General features: G+C 41.2%; 1 protein-coding gene across 5 annotated transcripts in view; it reads right to left on the bottom strand.

The window, feature by feature from the left end:
• Nucleotides 1–17222, bottom strand: part of klc1a (kinesin light chain 1a) — a 109614-nt gene that overhangs the window by 11725 nt on the left and 80667 nt on the right. For 3 of the 5 annotated variants that reach the window (XM_034159917.1, XM_034159919.1, XM_034159918.1), the window contains exons 14-15: nucleotides 11313–11443; nucleotides 7165–7231 (exon numbers count right to left, since the gene is read on the bottom strand). In XM_034159917.1, the coding sequence (XP_034015808.1) occupies nucleotides 7165–7231; nucleotides 11313–11443 (198 nt within the window). Of the gene's footprint in view, nucleotides 1–7164; nucleotides 7232–10611; nucleotides 11444–17222 lie in introns of those variants that run through there. The other 2 variants (XM_034159920.1, XM_034159921.1) reach the window with 2 other exon arrangements.

Below are 17222 nucleotides of genomic sequence, written 5' to 3'. Positions count from 1 at the left end.
GTGATGGAATGTTTTGGAGTTATGGGGTAAAAACAGCAACAATGGTGACAAAGGTCAATCTCAGGTGGTACAGGAGTCAAAAGTTAAAAAAGTCAAAAGTTGCTCTAATTTTGTAAAACAATATGCAAATTATTAGTTAAAACGGAATAGTTTGCACCATATGTCATACTTAGTTATTATATTACAGGGTCACATGTCACAAGTTATACAACCCCAATTCCAATGAAGTTGGGACGTTGTGTAAAATGTAAATAAAAAGAGAATACAATGATTTGCAAATCCTCTTAAACCTATATTCAATTGAATACACCATGAAGACAAGATATTTAATGTTCAAACTGATAAACATTATTGTTTTTGCGCAAATATTTGCTCATTTTGAAATGGATGCCTACAACACATTTCAAAAAAGTTGGGATGGAGCAACAAAAGACTGGGAAAGTTGATGAATGCTCAAAGAACACCTAATTGGAAACAGGTGAGTGTCATGATTGGGTATAAAAGGAGCATCCACAAAAGGCTCAGCCATTCACAAGCAAAGATGGGCGAGGATCACCACTTTGTGAACAACTGCATGAAAAAGTAGTCCAATAGTTTAAAAACAATGTTTCTCAACATTCAATTACAAGGAATTTAGAGATTCCATCATCTACAGTCCATAATATAATCAGAAGATTCAGAGAATCTGGAGAACTTTCTACACATAAGCAGCAAGGCCAAAAAACAACATTGAATGCCCGTGACCTTTGATCCCTCAGGGGGCATTGCATTAAAAACTGACATTGTGTAAAGGATCTTACCGCGTGGGCTCAGGAACACTTCAGAAAACCACTGTCAGTTAACACAGTTCGTCGCTACATCTACAAGTGCAAGTTAAAACTCTACCATGCAAAGCAAAAGCCATACATCAACAACATCCAGAAATGCTGCCGCCTTCTCTGGGCCCAAGCTCATTTGAAATGGACAGATGCAAAGTGGAAAAGTGTGCTGTGGTCTGATGAGTCCACATTTCAAATTGTTTTTGAAAATCATGGACGTCGTGTCCTTCAGACAAAAGAGGAAAAAGACCATCCAGATTGTCACCAGCACAAAGTTCAAAAGCCAGCATCTGTGATGGTATGGGGGTGTGTTCGTGTCCATGGCATGGGCAACTTACACATCTGTGATGGCACCATCAATGCTGAAACGTACATCCAGGTTTTGGAGCAACACATGCTGCCCTCCAAGCAACGTCTTTTTCAGGGACGTCCTTGCTTATTTCAGCAACACAATGCCAAGACACATTCTGCATGTGTTACAACAGCGTGGCTTCGTAGTAAAAGAGTGCGGGTACTAGACTGGCCTGCCTGCAGTCCATACCTGTTGCCCATTGAAAATGTGTGCCACATTATGAAGCACAAAATATGATAACGGAGACCCTGGACTGTTAAACAACTGAAGTCGTACATCAAGCAAGAATGGGAAAGAATTCCACCTACAAAGCTTCAACAATTAGTGTCCCCAGTTCCAAAATGCTTATTGAGTGTTGTTAGAAGGAAAGGTGATGTAACACAGTGGTAAACATACCACTGTCCCAGCTTTTATGAAACGTGTTACAGGCATCCAAATCAAAATGAGCAAATATTTGTACAAATACAACAAAGGTTTATCAGTTTGAACATTAAATATCTTGTCTTTGTGGTGTATTCAAATGTATACAGATTGAAGAGGATTTGCAAATCGTATTCTGTTTTTAATTTACATTTTACATCCCAACTTCACTGGGATTGGGGTTGTAGAATCCAGTGGTCATAGACATTGTTTAACCTTTACTTTACATTCAACACAGTCAAAACTATTCCATTTAATAATCCTATTAGCTCAACCAATAATTTGCGCCACTTTTTAAATCAAAACTTGAGAAACCTTTGACCCCTGTACAAACTGAAATGTTTTTTTTTTTTTACCTACCCCATAATTCTGGCATTATTTATTAGTCTAACTGTGGATGGACAGAAGCTGTTTTTGTGTCTTGAGGTTTTAGTCATGAAGGCCCTCAGTCATCTGCCAGAGGGGAAGGTAACAAAAGGTTTGTGTGAGAGTAATCGGCCACAATCTTCCTTGCTCACCTCAGGGCCCTGGAGGTGTACAGGCCCTGACAGGATGGCAGATTGCAGTCAGTCACCTTCTCTGCTGCATGGATGATACGCTGCAGTCTGCTCCTGTCCTTAGCAGTGGCAGCAGCATACCACATGGTGATGGAGGAGGAGATGATGGACTCTGATGGCAGTGTAGAAGTTCACCATCATTTTTTTTTTTTGGTAGGTTGAACTTCCTCAGCTGCCACAGAAAGTACATCCTCTGTTGTGCTCTCTTGGTGAGAGAGCTGACGTTCAGCTTCCACTTGAGGTCCTGGGTGATGGTGATCCCCAGGTAACTGAAGGACTCTACAGCGGTGACTGGGGAGTCACACAGGGTGATGGGGTTGGCCAGGACTGAGTTCTTCCTGAAGTCAACAACCATCTCCACTGCCTTGAGGGCATTGAGCTCCAGATTGTTCCGTTTCCACCAGGACACCAGGTGATCGATCTCCCGTCTGTTCTGTTGGAAAAGAAGTCAGTGATCCACCTGCAGGTGGACTCGGGCACAGCAAACTGAGCTTGTCCTGCACCAGGATGATCGTATCGAAAGCAGAGCTGAAGTCCACAAAGAGAATCCTGGCATAGGTTCCTGAGGAGTCCAGATGCTGGAGGATGAAGTGGAGGGCTGTGTTGACAGCCTCGTGTTGTTGGCTCTGTAGGCAAACTGCAGGGGGTCCTGGTGAAGGTCAGAGGTGTCCTTGAGGTGTGTGAGGACAAGATGCTCAGAATACCTTTCAATACGATTGGAGCATTTTTAGATTTTGACCTCTGTGTAATTCTTCAATTGGCCCCTACCTGGCTGCCTACAGAAAATTCAAGTGGCCACTTTGCTTTTTCAAGAGTAATGTCTAAGGAGTATTTATGCCAGTTTTGGTGCTTGCATCACCATTTGAAGGATTCCTCTGTAAATATTCACTTATCTGCTACACTAACTCAGGTTCCTCCTTATCAAATCAAATCAATTTTATTTATATAGCACCAAATCACAACAAACAGTTGCCCCAAGGCGCTTTATATTGCAAGGCAAAGCCATACAATAATTACGAAAAAACCCCAACGGTCAAAATGACCCCCTGTGAGTAAGGGGGCCATGTATTTATGAGCCAACTCATAAATACATGGTACCATGATCAACCACACAGCCTATTAGACAAACACATAAGAACCTCTGAATCACAACTAAGGACCTGGTGAAGGCATCAGATACAAATGTGGCATCATTCATTTTTAAGAGTGCAGTCTTCTTTTGGCTGCTCTCGTTAGGGGGCGCCACAGCAGATCATTAGCTTCCATCTCACCCTGTCCTCCGCATCTTCATCTGTCACACCAACCACCACGTCCTCCCTCACACCCATAAACCTCCTCTTTTGGCCTCCAACCACAGCATCATTCTCCCTGTATATCCCGTGTCACTCCTCTACACGTCCAAACCATCTCAATTTCAACTCTGCTGTTTAACCACATTTATACCGAGAGCCTCCTTATTTATCATGGATGCACAATTGTGTGCAGTGTGTACACGAGGAGGCTCTCACTATAAATGGGCATAAACATTTATCTCACTGTATGACCCACTGAAAATCTGATAAATCAAAACTGAAAAAACCCTAATCGTTTAACCTTTTTTTGTAAAATAACTTTACATGGAAATAGACATAATCAAGGACTTACACATATCGTTTGATTAAATGAAAAGTGCAGTCGGAGTAAATTGAGTTTGAATATTTTTAGTGAGTGTGTATGTAAAAACCTATGGCCTTATCTAAGAAGAAGCATCCCTTCAGGTCAAAGACCAGAACACAATGATGGCTACCCTCTGTTTAGTTTTTTCTTTCATGTTTTACATGTTAAAGGGGTCATGTTGTGCAAAATCAATCTTTTCTCATTAAATATGGTTAGGATTTCATGTTAAATATCCTCACAGTCCTACAATTCTATGACAGAACATGCAGGAACTAACCTACAAGATAAATTTAGGCTCGATTCGTTTTGGGTTTCACTTGTCAGATGTTAAAATAAAGCGTCACATACGTGCAGTATTAAATACGGATGAGGACGGAGCCTTCTGTCCACACTGTGTACGTTTCACCTGGATTCATGGCAGTTCCCCGAAATCTTACTGATATGGATTAAATGGAGCACCAGATACCTTGGGGGCAGTATAGCCAAAGTTCAAGAGAGACAACCCAAAGAAGCCAGTTAACAATGGTGGAATATTTTTGAGGGTGCATTTCCTGGACTACCCAGCAGTGGGGAATAAGTTTCATTACACTAGAAGTCTTTCAGAAAGCGCTGTAACTAGGTTTAAGGATATGATTCCTTCTTTATGTTCTCTAATGCCATATACCAACACAGTGCAGAGTAGCTACCTAAACTCTGTAAGTGAGATAGAGTATCTCGTCAATAGTTTTACATCCTCATTGAAGACAACTTTGGATGCTGTAGCTCCTCTAAAAAAAGAGAGCTTTAAATCAGAAGTGCCTGACTCCGTGGTATAACTCACAAACTCGTAGCTTAAAGCAGATAACCCGTAAGTTGGAGAGGAAATGGCGTCTCACTAATTTAGAAGATCTTCACTTAGCCTGGAAAAAGAGTCTGTTGCTCTATAAAAAAGCCCTCCGTAAAGCTAGGACATCTTTCTACTCATCACTAACTGAAAAAAATAAGAACCCCAGGTTTCTTTTCAGCACTGTAGCCAGGCTGACAAAGAGTCAGAGCTCTATTGAGCTGAGTATTCCATTAACTTTAACTAGTAATGACTTCATGACTTTCTTTGCTAACAAAATTTTAACTATTAGAGAAAAAATTACTCATAACCATCCCAAAGACGTATCGTTATCTTTGGCTGCTTTCAGTGATGCCGGTATTTGGTTAGACTCTTTCTCTCCGATTGTTCTGTCTGAGTTATTTTCATTAGTTACTTCATCCAAACCATCAACATGTTTATTAGACCCCATTCCTACCAGGCTGCTCAAGGAAGCCCTACCATTATTTAATGCTTCGATCTTAAATATGATCAATCTATCTTTGTTAGTTGGCTATGTACCACAGGCTTTTAAGGTGGCAGTAATTAAACCATTACTTAAAAAGCCATCACTTGACCCAGCTATCTTAGCTAATTATAGGCCAATCTCCAACCTTCCTTTTCTCTCAAAAATTCTTGAAAGGGTAGTTGTAAAACAGCTAACTGATCATCTGCAGAGGAATGGTCTATTTGAAGAGTTTCAGTCAGGTTTTAGAATTCATCATAGTACAGAAACAGCATTAGTGAAGGTTACAAATGATCTTCTTATGGCCTCGGACAGTGGACTCATCTCTGTGCTTGTTCTGTTAGACCTCAGTGCTGCTTTTGATACTGTTGACCATAAAATTTTATTACAGAGATTAGAGCATGCCATAGGTATTAAAGGCACTGCGCTGCGGTGGTTTGAATCATATTTGTCTAATAGATTACAATTTGTTCATGTAAATGGGGAATCTTCTTCACAGACTAAAGTTAATTATGGAGTTCCACAAGGTTCTGTGCTAGGACCAATTTTATTCACTTTATACATGCTTCCCTTAGGCAGTATTATTAGACGGTATTGCTTAAATTTTCATTGTTACGCAGATGATACCCAGCTTTATCTATCCATGAAGCCAGAGGACACACACCAATTAGCTAAACTGCAGGATTGTCTTACAGACATAAAGACATGGATGACCTCTAATTTCCTGCTTTTAAACTCAGATAAAACTGAAGTTATTGTACTTGGCCCCACAAATCTTAGAAACATGGTGTCTAACCAGATCCTTACTCTGGATGGCATTACCCTGACCTCTAGTAATACTGTGAGAAATCTTGGAGTCATTTTTGATCAGGATATGTCATTCAAAGCGCATATTAAACAAATATGTAGGACTGCTTTTTTACATTTACGCAATATCTCTAAAATCAGAAAGGTCTTGTCTCAGAGTGATGCTGAAAAACTAATTCATGCATGTATTTCCTCTAGGCTGGACTATTGTAATTCATTATTATCAGGTTGTCCTAAAAGTTCCCTAAAAAGCCTTCAGTTAATTCAAAAGGCTGCAGCTAGAGTACTGACGGGGACTAGAAGGAGAGAGCATATCTCACCCATATTGGCCTCTCTTCATTGGCTTCCTGTTAATTCTAGAATAGAATTTAAAATTCTTCTTCTTACTTATAAGGTTTTGAATAATCAGGTCCCATCTTATCTTAGGGACCTTGTAGTACCATATCACCCCAATAGAGCGCTTCGCTCTCAGACTGCAGGCTTACTTGTAGTTCCTAGGGTTTGTAAGAGTAGAATGGGAGGCAGAGCCTTCAGCTTTCAGGCTCCTCTCCTGTGGAACCAGCTCCCAATTCAGATCAGGGAGACAGACACCCTCTCTACTTTTAAGATTAGGCTTAAAACTTTCCTTTTTGCTAAAGATTATAGTTAGGGCTGGATCAGGTGACCCTGAACCATCCCTTAGTTATGCTGCTATAGACGTAGACTGCTGGGGGGTTCCCATGATGCACTGTTTCTTTCTCTTTTTGCTCTGTATGCACCACTCTGCATTTAATCATTAGTGATCGATCTCTGCTCCCCTCCACAGCATGTCTTTTTCCTGGTTCTCTCCCTCAGCCCCAACCAGTCCCAGCAGAAGACTGCCCCTCCCTGAGCCTGGTTCTGCTGGAGGTTTCTTCCTGTTAAAAGGGAGTTTTTCCTTCCCACTGTAGCCAAGTGCTTGCTCACAGGGGGTCGTTTTGACCGTTGGGGTTTTACATAATTATTGTATGGCCTTGCCTTACAATATAAAGCGCCTTGGGGCAACTGTTTGTTGTGATTTGGCGCTATATAAAAAAATTGATTGATTGATTTCCTCAGCATTGATGCAATATTTTTTTTTTTTTTTTAGTTTTAATGTTTTTAAGACACATTGGCTTTTTTTTAAGTTGGATTTGTCCTTGAACAAACTGATATACAGTTGTAAGAGTTCAGCTTTGATTTTTGGCAGCAGAGACCCTGCAGACACTTGAGAACCGCGGGTTCCTTACTTGGTAGAGTTCACTGGCAGCCTTGTCCGACACGTTAAGAACCCCCAGAGAGCTGGCTCGCTTCATGCTGCGCCCAGAGCGGTGACATGCAAGGAGACGCCAGTGAGGAGTGGGGTGAGGGGTCAGAGGTCAGAAGTGAGGGGGCGGAGAGTCAGGTGAGGATTTTAATTCACAGGATGTGGCAGTTAATGATATTCATATTTTCTACACAAATTTTCACTGCTGACAAAAAATAAAATGTTCATATGTACGTCTGTTCTAATGTATCAGCAACCTCCAAATATGAAAGATATAACGGTTTAATAAGCAGTTATTAAGCTGCACCAAAGCAATGTTTCCACAAAAGTCCATGCAAACACCCAAACCCGCTCAGTGAAGCCACACTGCAGAAAATACAGGTGGTTTATTTCTTCAGTCTGACTGCAGCAGAGTGTTTTCGGCCTCAGTGCATTAAACCATCAGATGGGTGACATGGCTGACCGCGTGCTCGACCCCTGACAGGTCGGCAAAAATTAAAAGTGTGAAAGGCGTTCAGTCGGTTTCACTGGGTTTTAATGGATACACATTAATCAACAGGTCATTATGCTGGTTTGACCACGATGATCTCAAATGGTTCTTCACCGGAAAAGTCGAACTTGAATCACACTCCGTCCCTCCCCCCTCAAACAAATAAACATAAATACTGAAGTCTAAAACCATCTGCATTAACAGAAGGTCTGGTCCGTAGGCATTTGGACAGTGACAATTTTTAAATAGAAACAATCAAGAAATGCTTGTTGTGCAGGCTGACAGCTCTACGGGAACAAAACAAAACAAAAAAATATCACATTCTCCACTGAAGAATTAAATCCATTTGTAACGAAGTGCTGCCAATTCCAGAGCCCATAACTAATTAACAAATTAAATATGAGGATTACTGAGAAAACAATCGACTTTTACAGCTAGTTTACTTTAGACAAGTTGCAATTATTTTCATAATCATGTAATTGATAAATTATTTGAATTGATTCGTTATTAGGTGCATGAAATGTCAGAAAATAGTCAATATTTTCCAGAGCCCAAGATTATGCCTTCAAATATTGTGTTGTCTCCAACCCAGAGACATTCAGTTTACTGCCAGAGAGGAGTAATGAAAGTAGCAAAATAAACCAAAAAGTATTCACATTTAAGAAGCTGAAAAATGAGAATTTGGATTAAAATGATAATCAAAATACTTGTTGGTTAATAGTCAAACAATCGACTTCATACAAGAAAACAGATCATAAGTGGGCATAGACGTCCCATGTGCCTTGTGGCAAACTGGAGCTGAAATCCCACATCTTTTGAAGAAAATCTTTCTCTGTGGGACTCCACCATAAACTGCATAAATGGTGCAACAGAAAACCTGAACTCTAGTTTCACCAGTCAACAGAACCCTATAACTTCTACAGAGGTGTCTTGTTGGCTTCCCTCACAAGACTCCTTCCTGCATGCTTCTCTCGGTTTTCATCACTACGGTCCATCTGGAAAGTATTCACAGCGCTTCACTTTGTCCATATTTTGTTATGTTACAGCCTTGTTCCAAAATGGATGAAATTATTTTTTTTCCACAAAATTCTATACACAATACCCCATAATGACAATGTGAAAAAGCTGTGACTTATGCAAATTTATTAGGAAAAAAAAAACTAAGAAATCACACATGCATAAGTATTCACAGAAGCTCAAAATTGACCTCAGGTGCATCCTGTTTCCACTGATCATCCTTGGAAATTTTCGACGGCTTAAATGGACTCCACCTGGGATAAATTCAGTTGATTGGACATGATATGGAAAGGCACACATCTGTCTACATATAAGGTCCCACAGCTGACAGTGCATGTCAGAGCACAAACCAAGCATGAAGTCAAAGGAATTGTCTGTAGACCTCTGAGACAGGATTGTCTCAAGGCACAAATCTGGGGAAGGGTACAGAAACATTTCTGCTGCTCTGAAGGTCCCAATGAGCACAGTGGCCTCCAACATCCGTAAATGGAAGATGTCTGGATCCACTAGGACTCTTCCTAGAGCTGGCCACCCGTCTAAAATGAGTGAACAGCGGAGACGAGCCTTCGTCAGGGAGGTGACCAAGAACCCAATGGTCACTCTGCCAGAGTTCCAGCATTCCTCTGTGTAGAGAGGAGAACATTCCAGAAGGACAACCATCTCTGCACCAATCAGGCCTTTGTGGTAGAGTGGAAGCCACTCCTTAGTAAAAGGCATATGGCAGCTCGCCTGGAGTTTGCCAAAAGGCACCTGAAGGTCTCTCAGACCAGATAAACAAAATTCTCTGTCCTGATGAGACAAAGATTGAACTCTTTGGTGTGAATGCCAGGCGTCATGTTTGGAAGAAACCAGGCACCATTCCTACAGTGAAGCATGGTGGTGGTAGCATCATGCTGTGGGGATGTTTTTCAGCAGCAGGAACTGGGAGACTAGTCAGGACATCCTGGATGAAAACCCGCTTCAGAGCGCTCTTGACCTCAGACTGGTGCCACGGTTTCTCTTTCATCACGACAATGACCCTAAGCACACAGCCAAGATATCAAAGGACTGGCTTCAGGGCAACTCTGTGAATGTCCTTGAGTGGCCCAACCAGAGGCCAGACCTGAGTGTGACTGAACATCTCTGGAGAGATCTGAAAATGGCTGTGCATCGACGCTCCCCATCAACCTGATGGAGCTTGAGAAGGTGAAAGGAGAAGGAGAAAGTTTTTCATGTCGTTATGGGGTGTTGTGAGCACAATTTTGAGGGGGACAAAATAACTTAGCTCATTTTGGAATAAGGCTGTAACATTAAATGTGGAAACAGTGACACACTGTGAACACTTTCCAGATACACTGTACCTACTCCAGATACATTTACCACACTATCTGTGATTAATTAATGTAACTGAAGTCCAATACATATTCAGTGTGACTGAAATGTTTGTGTATCCATCCTCTGACTTGTCTCAAGAAAACAGGCTGTAACAATTGGTATCAAAAGTAAAACATGTGTCAAATTACTTATGGGCTCTGAAAATAGAGTGACTATGTGTAAAAAAGGCTGTAATTCCTAAAAGGTTAATATGGTATTTTTGTTAATCCTCTTGAATTAAAGCCAAATGTGGACACTATGAACACATCTGGATGGTTTCATTTCACCTCCACTGTGATGGGGTACAGAGGCTGTACCACTACTAGTGACCATTTTGTGTATGTGCTCATTTGTGGAACATTAAGCTCTTTAAAATAATGCAACTCAAATATAACCTGTGGAAATTTTTTTTTTTTTTTTTTTTTTTTGCAGTACTGTGACTTTACTGAGAGCTGATCACTTACGATGATGACTGAGTGACATCATCATCATACCCATCATCCTGAAGAAGCACAGATGAGCATGTGGCAGAAAAGGAAAATGGAAGTCAGCACACACGAGGCATGCAAGTACACATTCAAAGGAAAACATTTATTTAAAAACAAAGGCACAACACAGCATAACATTCTACATACAGCCATGCAGTTAAAAAAGTTTACAAACCTGAAAATAACAAAATGCCAACTAAGTAAAATAAGAAGAAAAGAACATACCCAACTGAAATATCACAAAGCTATCAAATAAATAAGTGTTCTGTAACCAGTAGTTGTTGAAAGTAATGGAGTTCCAGCAGCATAACAAGCATAAAAGCATTTGAAAAGCAGACAGTTTCTGTCTCGTCACAGACATTATTAAAAATTGCACCAGGTGCCTGTGAGTGATGAAGCTGCACTGACGCCTTCTGTACGTGCACCGTTTGCATATTTTTAATTTTTTGTAAATGAGGTTTGGCCGAGGGGCAGCATGCGTGGCTGCTTCCAAACACAGAAAATACAATTTTGCAGGGTGAGTGCGAGCACAGTGAGGTGAAACAGTGCAACAGAAAACAAGGACAAACAAATACGTGCGTGCCAATAAAAGCTCCCGTGATCATTTTCTTGTGCAAAAAATAAACAGCTAGAGTCACACCACCTTCACCAGCAGCAAACCCCTCTTTAGTTTTTGGTTAGTACACCAACCGCCGCCATGAGGGCTGGAAGGGCGACTCCGTCCTCCAGTACATGAGGTGAAAGCCACCTAGCGGGTCAGTCAGGTGTCTGCGGGATAGTTACCCGGGGTTTTTGGGTTCACTGTCTCGTGGTGGGCCGCCCTTCAGCTTGCGGACCAGTTTCTCACTACTGCGGCGGATCGATGCTCGTAGTTTACTGAAGGAGCCGCTCCTCTTCAGAGAGCCGGAGCCGTCCTGATGGAAGATGTCAAAAGGTCACACACATACACACACACACATGCTCAGAGTGCACATGTACACCCACAAACTCAAAATGTGCACACACTGTGTGCATTAGCATTAAAGCACTGCATTTACCAATAAAGCATTAAAAACTTTTACTGCCATGATTCATTCATTGTTATCCAGACACTCAAATAAATAAATAATACTAAATAAATAATTTTTTGAACTCTGTAATTTCTTGTTGGAGATAAGCGATGCTTCAAACAAATTAATGGCAAACCCCGCTAAAAACAAGGCACCTCACGTTCAATCATCTCCCGCTGGAAGCAGCGCCCCTGAAGGTTAAATTATTGTTTTGGTGGGGGTTTTTTTGTTGTTTTTTGCACTCCCTCACCACAGATCTCCAAAGTGATGGCATCAAAGCCCCTTGACAACTGCTCAGCTGGTTCTACACAAACAGTTGCTAGGGGAAAAATGAACGCCTTCACAATAGCCTCTCAGGTTTCCGACGAGCCAAAATCAAGAGGAAAATCATGACAAATCTGTTCATGTGAAAAGGTGTAATTATTTTCCAGGTGACTGAGGAAATCTGAGAATTAGCATGAAAGAAAAAAAGTTACAACACTGGCTAGTGTTGCTGTTCTGCTGTTCTGTTCTGCTACAGTTTCTGCTTCCGTCTGTGTTCCAGAGTTTCATGTTAAAAGCTAAATGCTGAAACAGACATGACTCTTTGTGTTTATTCCGTCTCTGCTGTATAAGAGGATGAAAAAGTGCATACCGCACTTGGACTGGTCTATAAAATACAAAATGGCCTTTTTTGAAACGGTGTATAACCACTCTCAGCACTGTCATGGACACATGACGTCACACTTTGGAGCTCGATGGGGCATCAAAGCTAGGTACAAAGTTTGGTTTTGACACACTTCAAAATATTCTCAACTTCACCCGGAAACAAAAGTATCTTCCTTCTTCCGTGAAGGGACAGTGCAGCTTGAACGCTAGTGGACCAAGTGCACTGAAGGTCAGGGAGACTATGTTGAAAAATAAGTACAATCTTTCTCCTGCAACGTTTTCTGGGTGAAGCAGAGCAGGTTTTGAAGTACCCTCATACATCAAGGTGTTGCCGAGATAAGACCTGACGTCCTACTGGATGGTTCTGCCGTGACTTCAATTAGCTGCGACAAATGCTTTGAAAAATCAAACAGCCATATCACTAGATTTGTGATGTTTGGTCTGAAGATCAACTGTACTAATTTTCAGGAAGACTAGACAAGATTTGTAGCCTGATTCCCCCAATCCCAATCCTTCAAAAGTTAAATGTGCAAACACATCTCCACATTTGTCGAGGTGGTGGTGCTTGAAGATGTACAGACACGAAACCGTGAAAAGAATCTTTTTAATGATACAAAGTATTGACATGAAATGTGACTGATGGCTGCTCCTGTATCATCCGTCTCGGGGCCCATTGGCCATCGGGGGATAATTATAGACAGCAGTGCAAACAAGCCACTTTGGTCAAATGTCAAAATGAACAAACTGAAGCACACAAAAGTCTCTCGAGCTTCAGCTTGCACGATGCAGTGACACGGATGCACTCATCAAACCTGTAGATCCAGCGACTCCTGCACAGTGCATTTCTATACTGAACCGTGTTTAGTTTGGATCCAAGTACAAGCCGTTCTTGCACAAAGTGTCACTGCTCACTAATTTAACAAAATCCTGGAGGAAAAAACAGCTCATCTGTTCTTGTGAAAACAGAGCAAATGGACGTTTGAAGCCTTTAAATTCAGCTTCTACACTCGGAGGAAAAGCAACTTCGTGACTCATCAATAACACCTACGTATCCATCTGTCAAGATCATTAACCAGTGCAGAAGCTGCTGATATTTTCCCCGACAACCTGAACAGTATTAAGACTGTTCTCTCTGCTTATACTGCACATTTAAAACCGTGGCCAGTCAGTGTTTTGTCCTTCAAGTGCAGTTTTAATTATTTTAAGCTGCAAACATTCTCTCATGTTTGCTGACATGGAAAGACTATTTGATGATAAAACCTCAACCTCACATCTTCTCCAAACAACATCCCAATACACGACTCATTTGATTATATTTAATGAAACAGTTCTCTGCTTTTAAAAAGTTCAATTTGGTTTTTAATATCAGGTACAGGCTTCTAACTTACCTACTTCTCTAAACATCATGTGTCGCCAATTCCATTCAAACTCAAGTATTTTTACCTTCACAAAACAATTATGTTAATATGAAAATTCAGTTAAAAAAATCTCAGGACTGATATGATCAGTTTCAGCACAAAGCAAAGTGTCTGGAGCTCACCCAGTTATGATAGCCACACACACACAGAGGAAACACAAACAGAGAGGCGAAAGGTTTGTGTGAGTGAAGAGTTAAGGTTTATTAGAAGCTAAAAGACAAACTGCAAAATGCACAAACACACAGCAGATTAGTAGCAGAAGCAAAGAACAGAGAAGAGTTGACTGTTCATTTCCAAATTCAGTACATTTTCATAAGTTTCAGCTGACCCCTCCCCCTACAACACACACACACACACACACACACATCTATACACAGTGGCAATACAGAAAGTAAACCAGCATGCATGATGTCGTGCACTTTCTACAGACCAAAAAGCTAAACTTCCAACTTTAAATCAGAAATCTTAAACAAATTTGACTCGATTACTCTGTGCACAGGGTTAGGGTTGTGCACAGCCCAACACCACCACTGTTACCTTTAGTGTGACACCTGATCATGACAATACTGTGAAGGTGACACACTCATGACTGAACTCCACAGCAGTAACAAAGTGCTAGTGTTGAGTGGAAATATTCATGTGTTAAGTCACTACAAGGTGAATATGATTCAAGTCACCACTAATGATGAACTAAGTGACAGCGACCTGAACCACAGACACACAAAAAGCCTCCAGTGCATTTTTAAAAGGCAGGTTTTAAGGAGGGATCATGTAAAGAGGAAGTTACTGAAGCATCGGCTCAAAGCATTCTTGACCTCAACTCGTTTTCAAATAATTCACAATTGTTTCTTGGCACAATAGTTGTATCATTCATTTACTTTCATAACTTGGCCTTTGAGTGTTTTTATTTTAAACGCAAGAATTATCTTCCAACATTTACATCATTTTGACAATTAGTCTGGTCCCAACAGGACAATGGACATTCATGCATGTCAAATAATTACTCAAACATGCAGATTTTTCAAACTGATGGTGTTTTCCTGGGTGTGCTTCTGCACGTCTGTGCTCCCCTGGATCTGTTGTATTGGGCCATTATTGTAGCAGAAGGATTTGCAAATGTGTATTTCGATCTGTGTGTGTAACCAGATCCACAAATGTGTGGAAAAAATAGTGTGTGTGCAACGTGTCTGAAAATGGGGCCGCTCAACTGGATGTGTTCTTACACGTGACTTTTGCTACACTACTGCTGCAGAAGATCCACAAATGCATGCAGCAATTTGTACCTGTGTGGAGACTTGTCTGTGTGCCTCCACGGCTCCACAGCTTCATACCACCAAGGGCGCAATCACCAATAATATCAGTCATTGTTCCCGTTTTAAGCCTGGCTGGGCCCTCGAACAACATCTCTGAGGGCGTGTCTTTTTTCTCCTGTGTTTCAGAGACCAGGAACATGGATCTTCTTGCGTCTTTTAATTTTAAGTAAACAAGAATAAAACTGATTACACTATGTAACAATTTTTGTTCCTGGCTTCTAAGTGTTATATTTCAACTGCTTATGTCTAAAGTCTATGGAAAAATGACTACATTCAGCACAAACTTTGATTTTTTTTTTTTTTAACGTTCTAGAAAGTTCTAAAAGTTTCTTGAAATTTCTAGATAATTCTGGAAACTTCTAGAAAATTCTGGACAGTTCTAGCAGTTAAAGAATATTCTAGAAGACTACTCAGTAGTTGTGAAGGCGAATTGAGAATATTCTTGAAAACAGACAAATTTCAAAATATTGTCCTGATCACAGAAGCAAAGTTTCTGTGGAATAACAGCTATTTTCTATTTATTTAAGGCATAACAGGTTAGGAAAACATACTGTGTACCCAGGAACAAAACAAAAATAAAAATTTGTTACATAGTGTAGTAAGAAAATGTTAACACAAATAGTACTACGAGGTCCGGCTCTCCACAATTTCACTGATACTTACTGGACTGGTAAGCATTGAAAGCCGAGATAGACATGTCCAAACTTGTCCTCTGACACTCCGAAACAGAGGTGTTCCTTTGTCTCGCTTCCAAAGCGAATCGGTCGTGACGCGCGAAGCCTCCCGTGGCTTTCCTTGACAAAATCTCTTGTTAAAAGTGAAATCTGCCGGAAAATGGCTGATGTCCAGCTCTTGTGATAACCAGAGAAAGAGCACACGACGGTCTCGTATCCACAGAGCCACCTGTTTAGAAATGGTCCGGTGGATTGTGCCGCATCATCGCAGCTCGGAGCGCGGCACGCCGAGCGTCCTTAAAGGGGTCCTTAAAGCTGTAGTAACAGACCTTATTCTCTGTGAAGCCCGTAAAAGTTTCACTGAAAGCCAGATAAATTTTTCAAATGGTTTCCAGGTGCCAGTCTCTAACAGCTTCTGAAAAAATTCTGATGGAAAAAAAGTCCTTTTCATTCCGCCATTTCCAGACAATGAAAATCCGACGAGGGGGCGGGACCACTCCTTCCCAAGGCGTGCTCACAGGCGAATGACGTCACCGACAGGCGTGGAAAAACTCACGCATGCGCACGAGGGTTCAAGCATGTCTGACGTAAAAACATATGAATGAAATCCATATAGTTTTTGAAAAAAATAAAAAGGGCCGTTACTTTATTGACAGACCTCGTATATCCGATGGAAGAGCACTGCATTCACTGGATTAAAAAAAAAATCCTGATCTGGTAATTACGAGTGCTGGACGTCTGGAGGGGGTGAGAAGCAGGGAAAGGTTAGATGATGAAAGCACACTGTGTGGATTTTCCCCTAAGGTGGTCCTGGATGAATTAAATTCTTCCAAGGAGGGGCACAGGGCCCCCAGACTGAAAAGCGCATTCTTCCGTAATCAATAACTTCAAAGCAAATCAAATGACACCTCTTTCCAAATGCTGAAATACAGACTGCAAACTGCAACAGACCAAAATTTTTTCCCCCAAAATGAGACGTCCTCCATTCTTTGTGCATTACAGTGATCTTGATGTGCAGTTGGCTGCAAGGGACCTTTTCTTATTATTACCATTTTTATTCTTGTGTTTATTTCAAATTAAATGACGCAAGAAGATCCATCCATGTTCCTGGTCTCTGAAACACAGAAAAAAAAAAGATGCCCTCAAAGGTGTTCTTCAAGGGCCCTGCCAGGCTTAAAACGGTACCAGTGACTGATATCATTGGTGTTTGCGGCCCTGGTGGTATGAAGCTGTAGAGCCACAGAGGCACACAGACAAGTCTCCACACAGGTACAAATCGCTGCACTTCCGTGGCAGAAGTGTAGCAAAAGTCACATGTAAGAAAACATCCAATTGAGTGGCTCAAGTTTCACAGACACATGGTTACACACAGATTTTTATTTTTTTACACATTTGTGGATCTGGTCACACACACACACACACACACACACACACACACACACACACACACACACACACACACACACACACACACACACACACACACACACACACACACACACACATTTGCAAATACTTTTGCTACAATAATGGCCCCATACTGTTGGTCTGAAAATGAGGCGTGGTCAAAAGTAGGTCTGATACACCGCTA

Source organism: Thalassophryne amazonica, chromosome 19 (assembly GCF_902500255.1).
Source record: "Thalassophryne amazonica chromosome 19, fThaAma1.1, whole genome shotgun sequence".
NCBI classification, from domain to species: domain Eukaryota; kingdom Metazoa; phylum Chordata; class Actinopteri; order Batrachoidiformes; family Batrachoididae; genus Thalassophryne; species Thalassophryne amazonica.
Note: the sequence above shows the minus strand (reverse complement) of the source record. Positions and strands in the feature narration are given on the sequence as shown.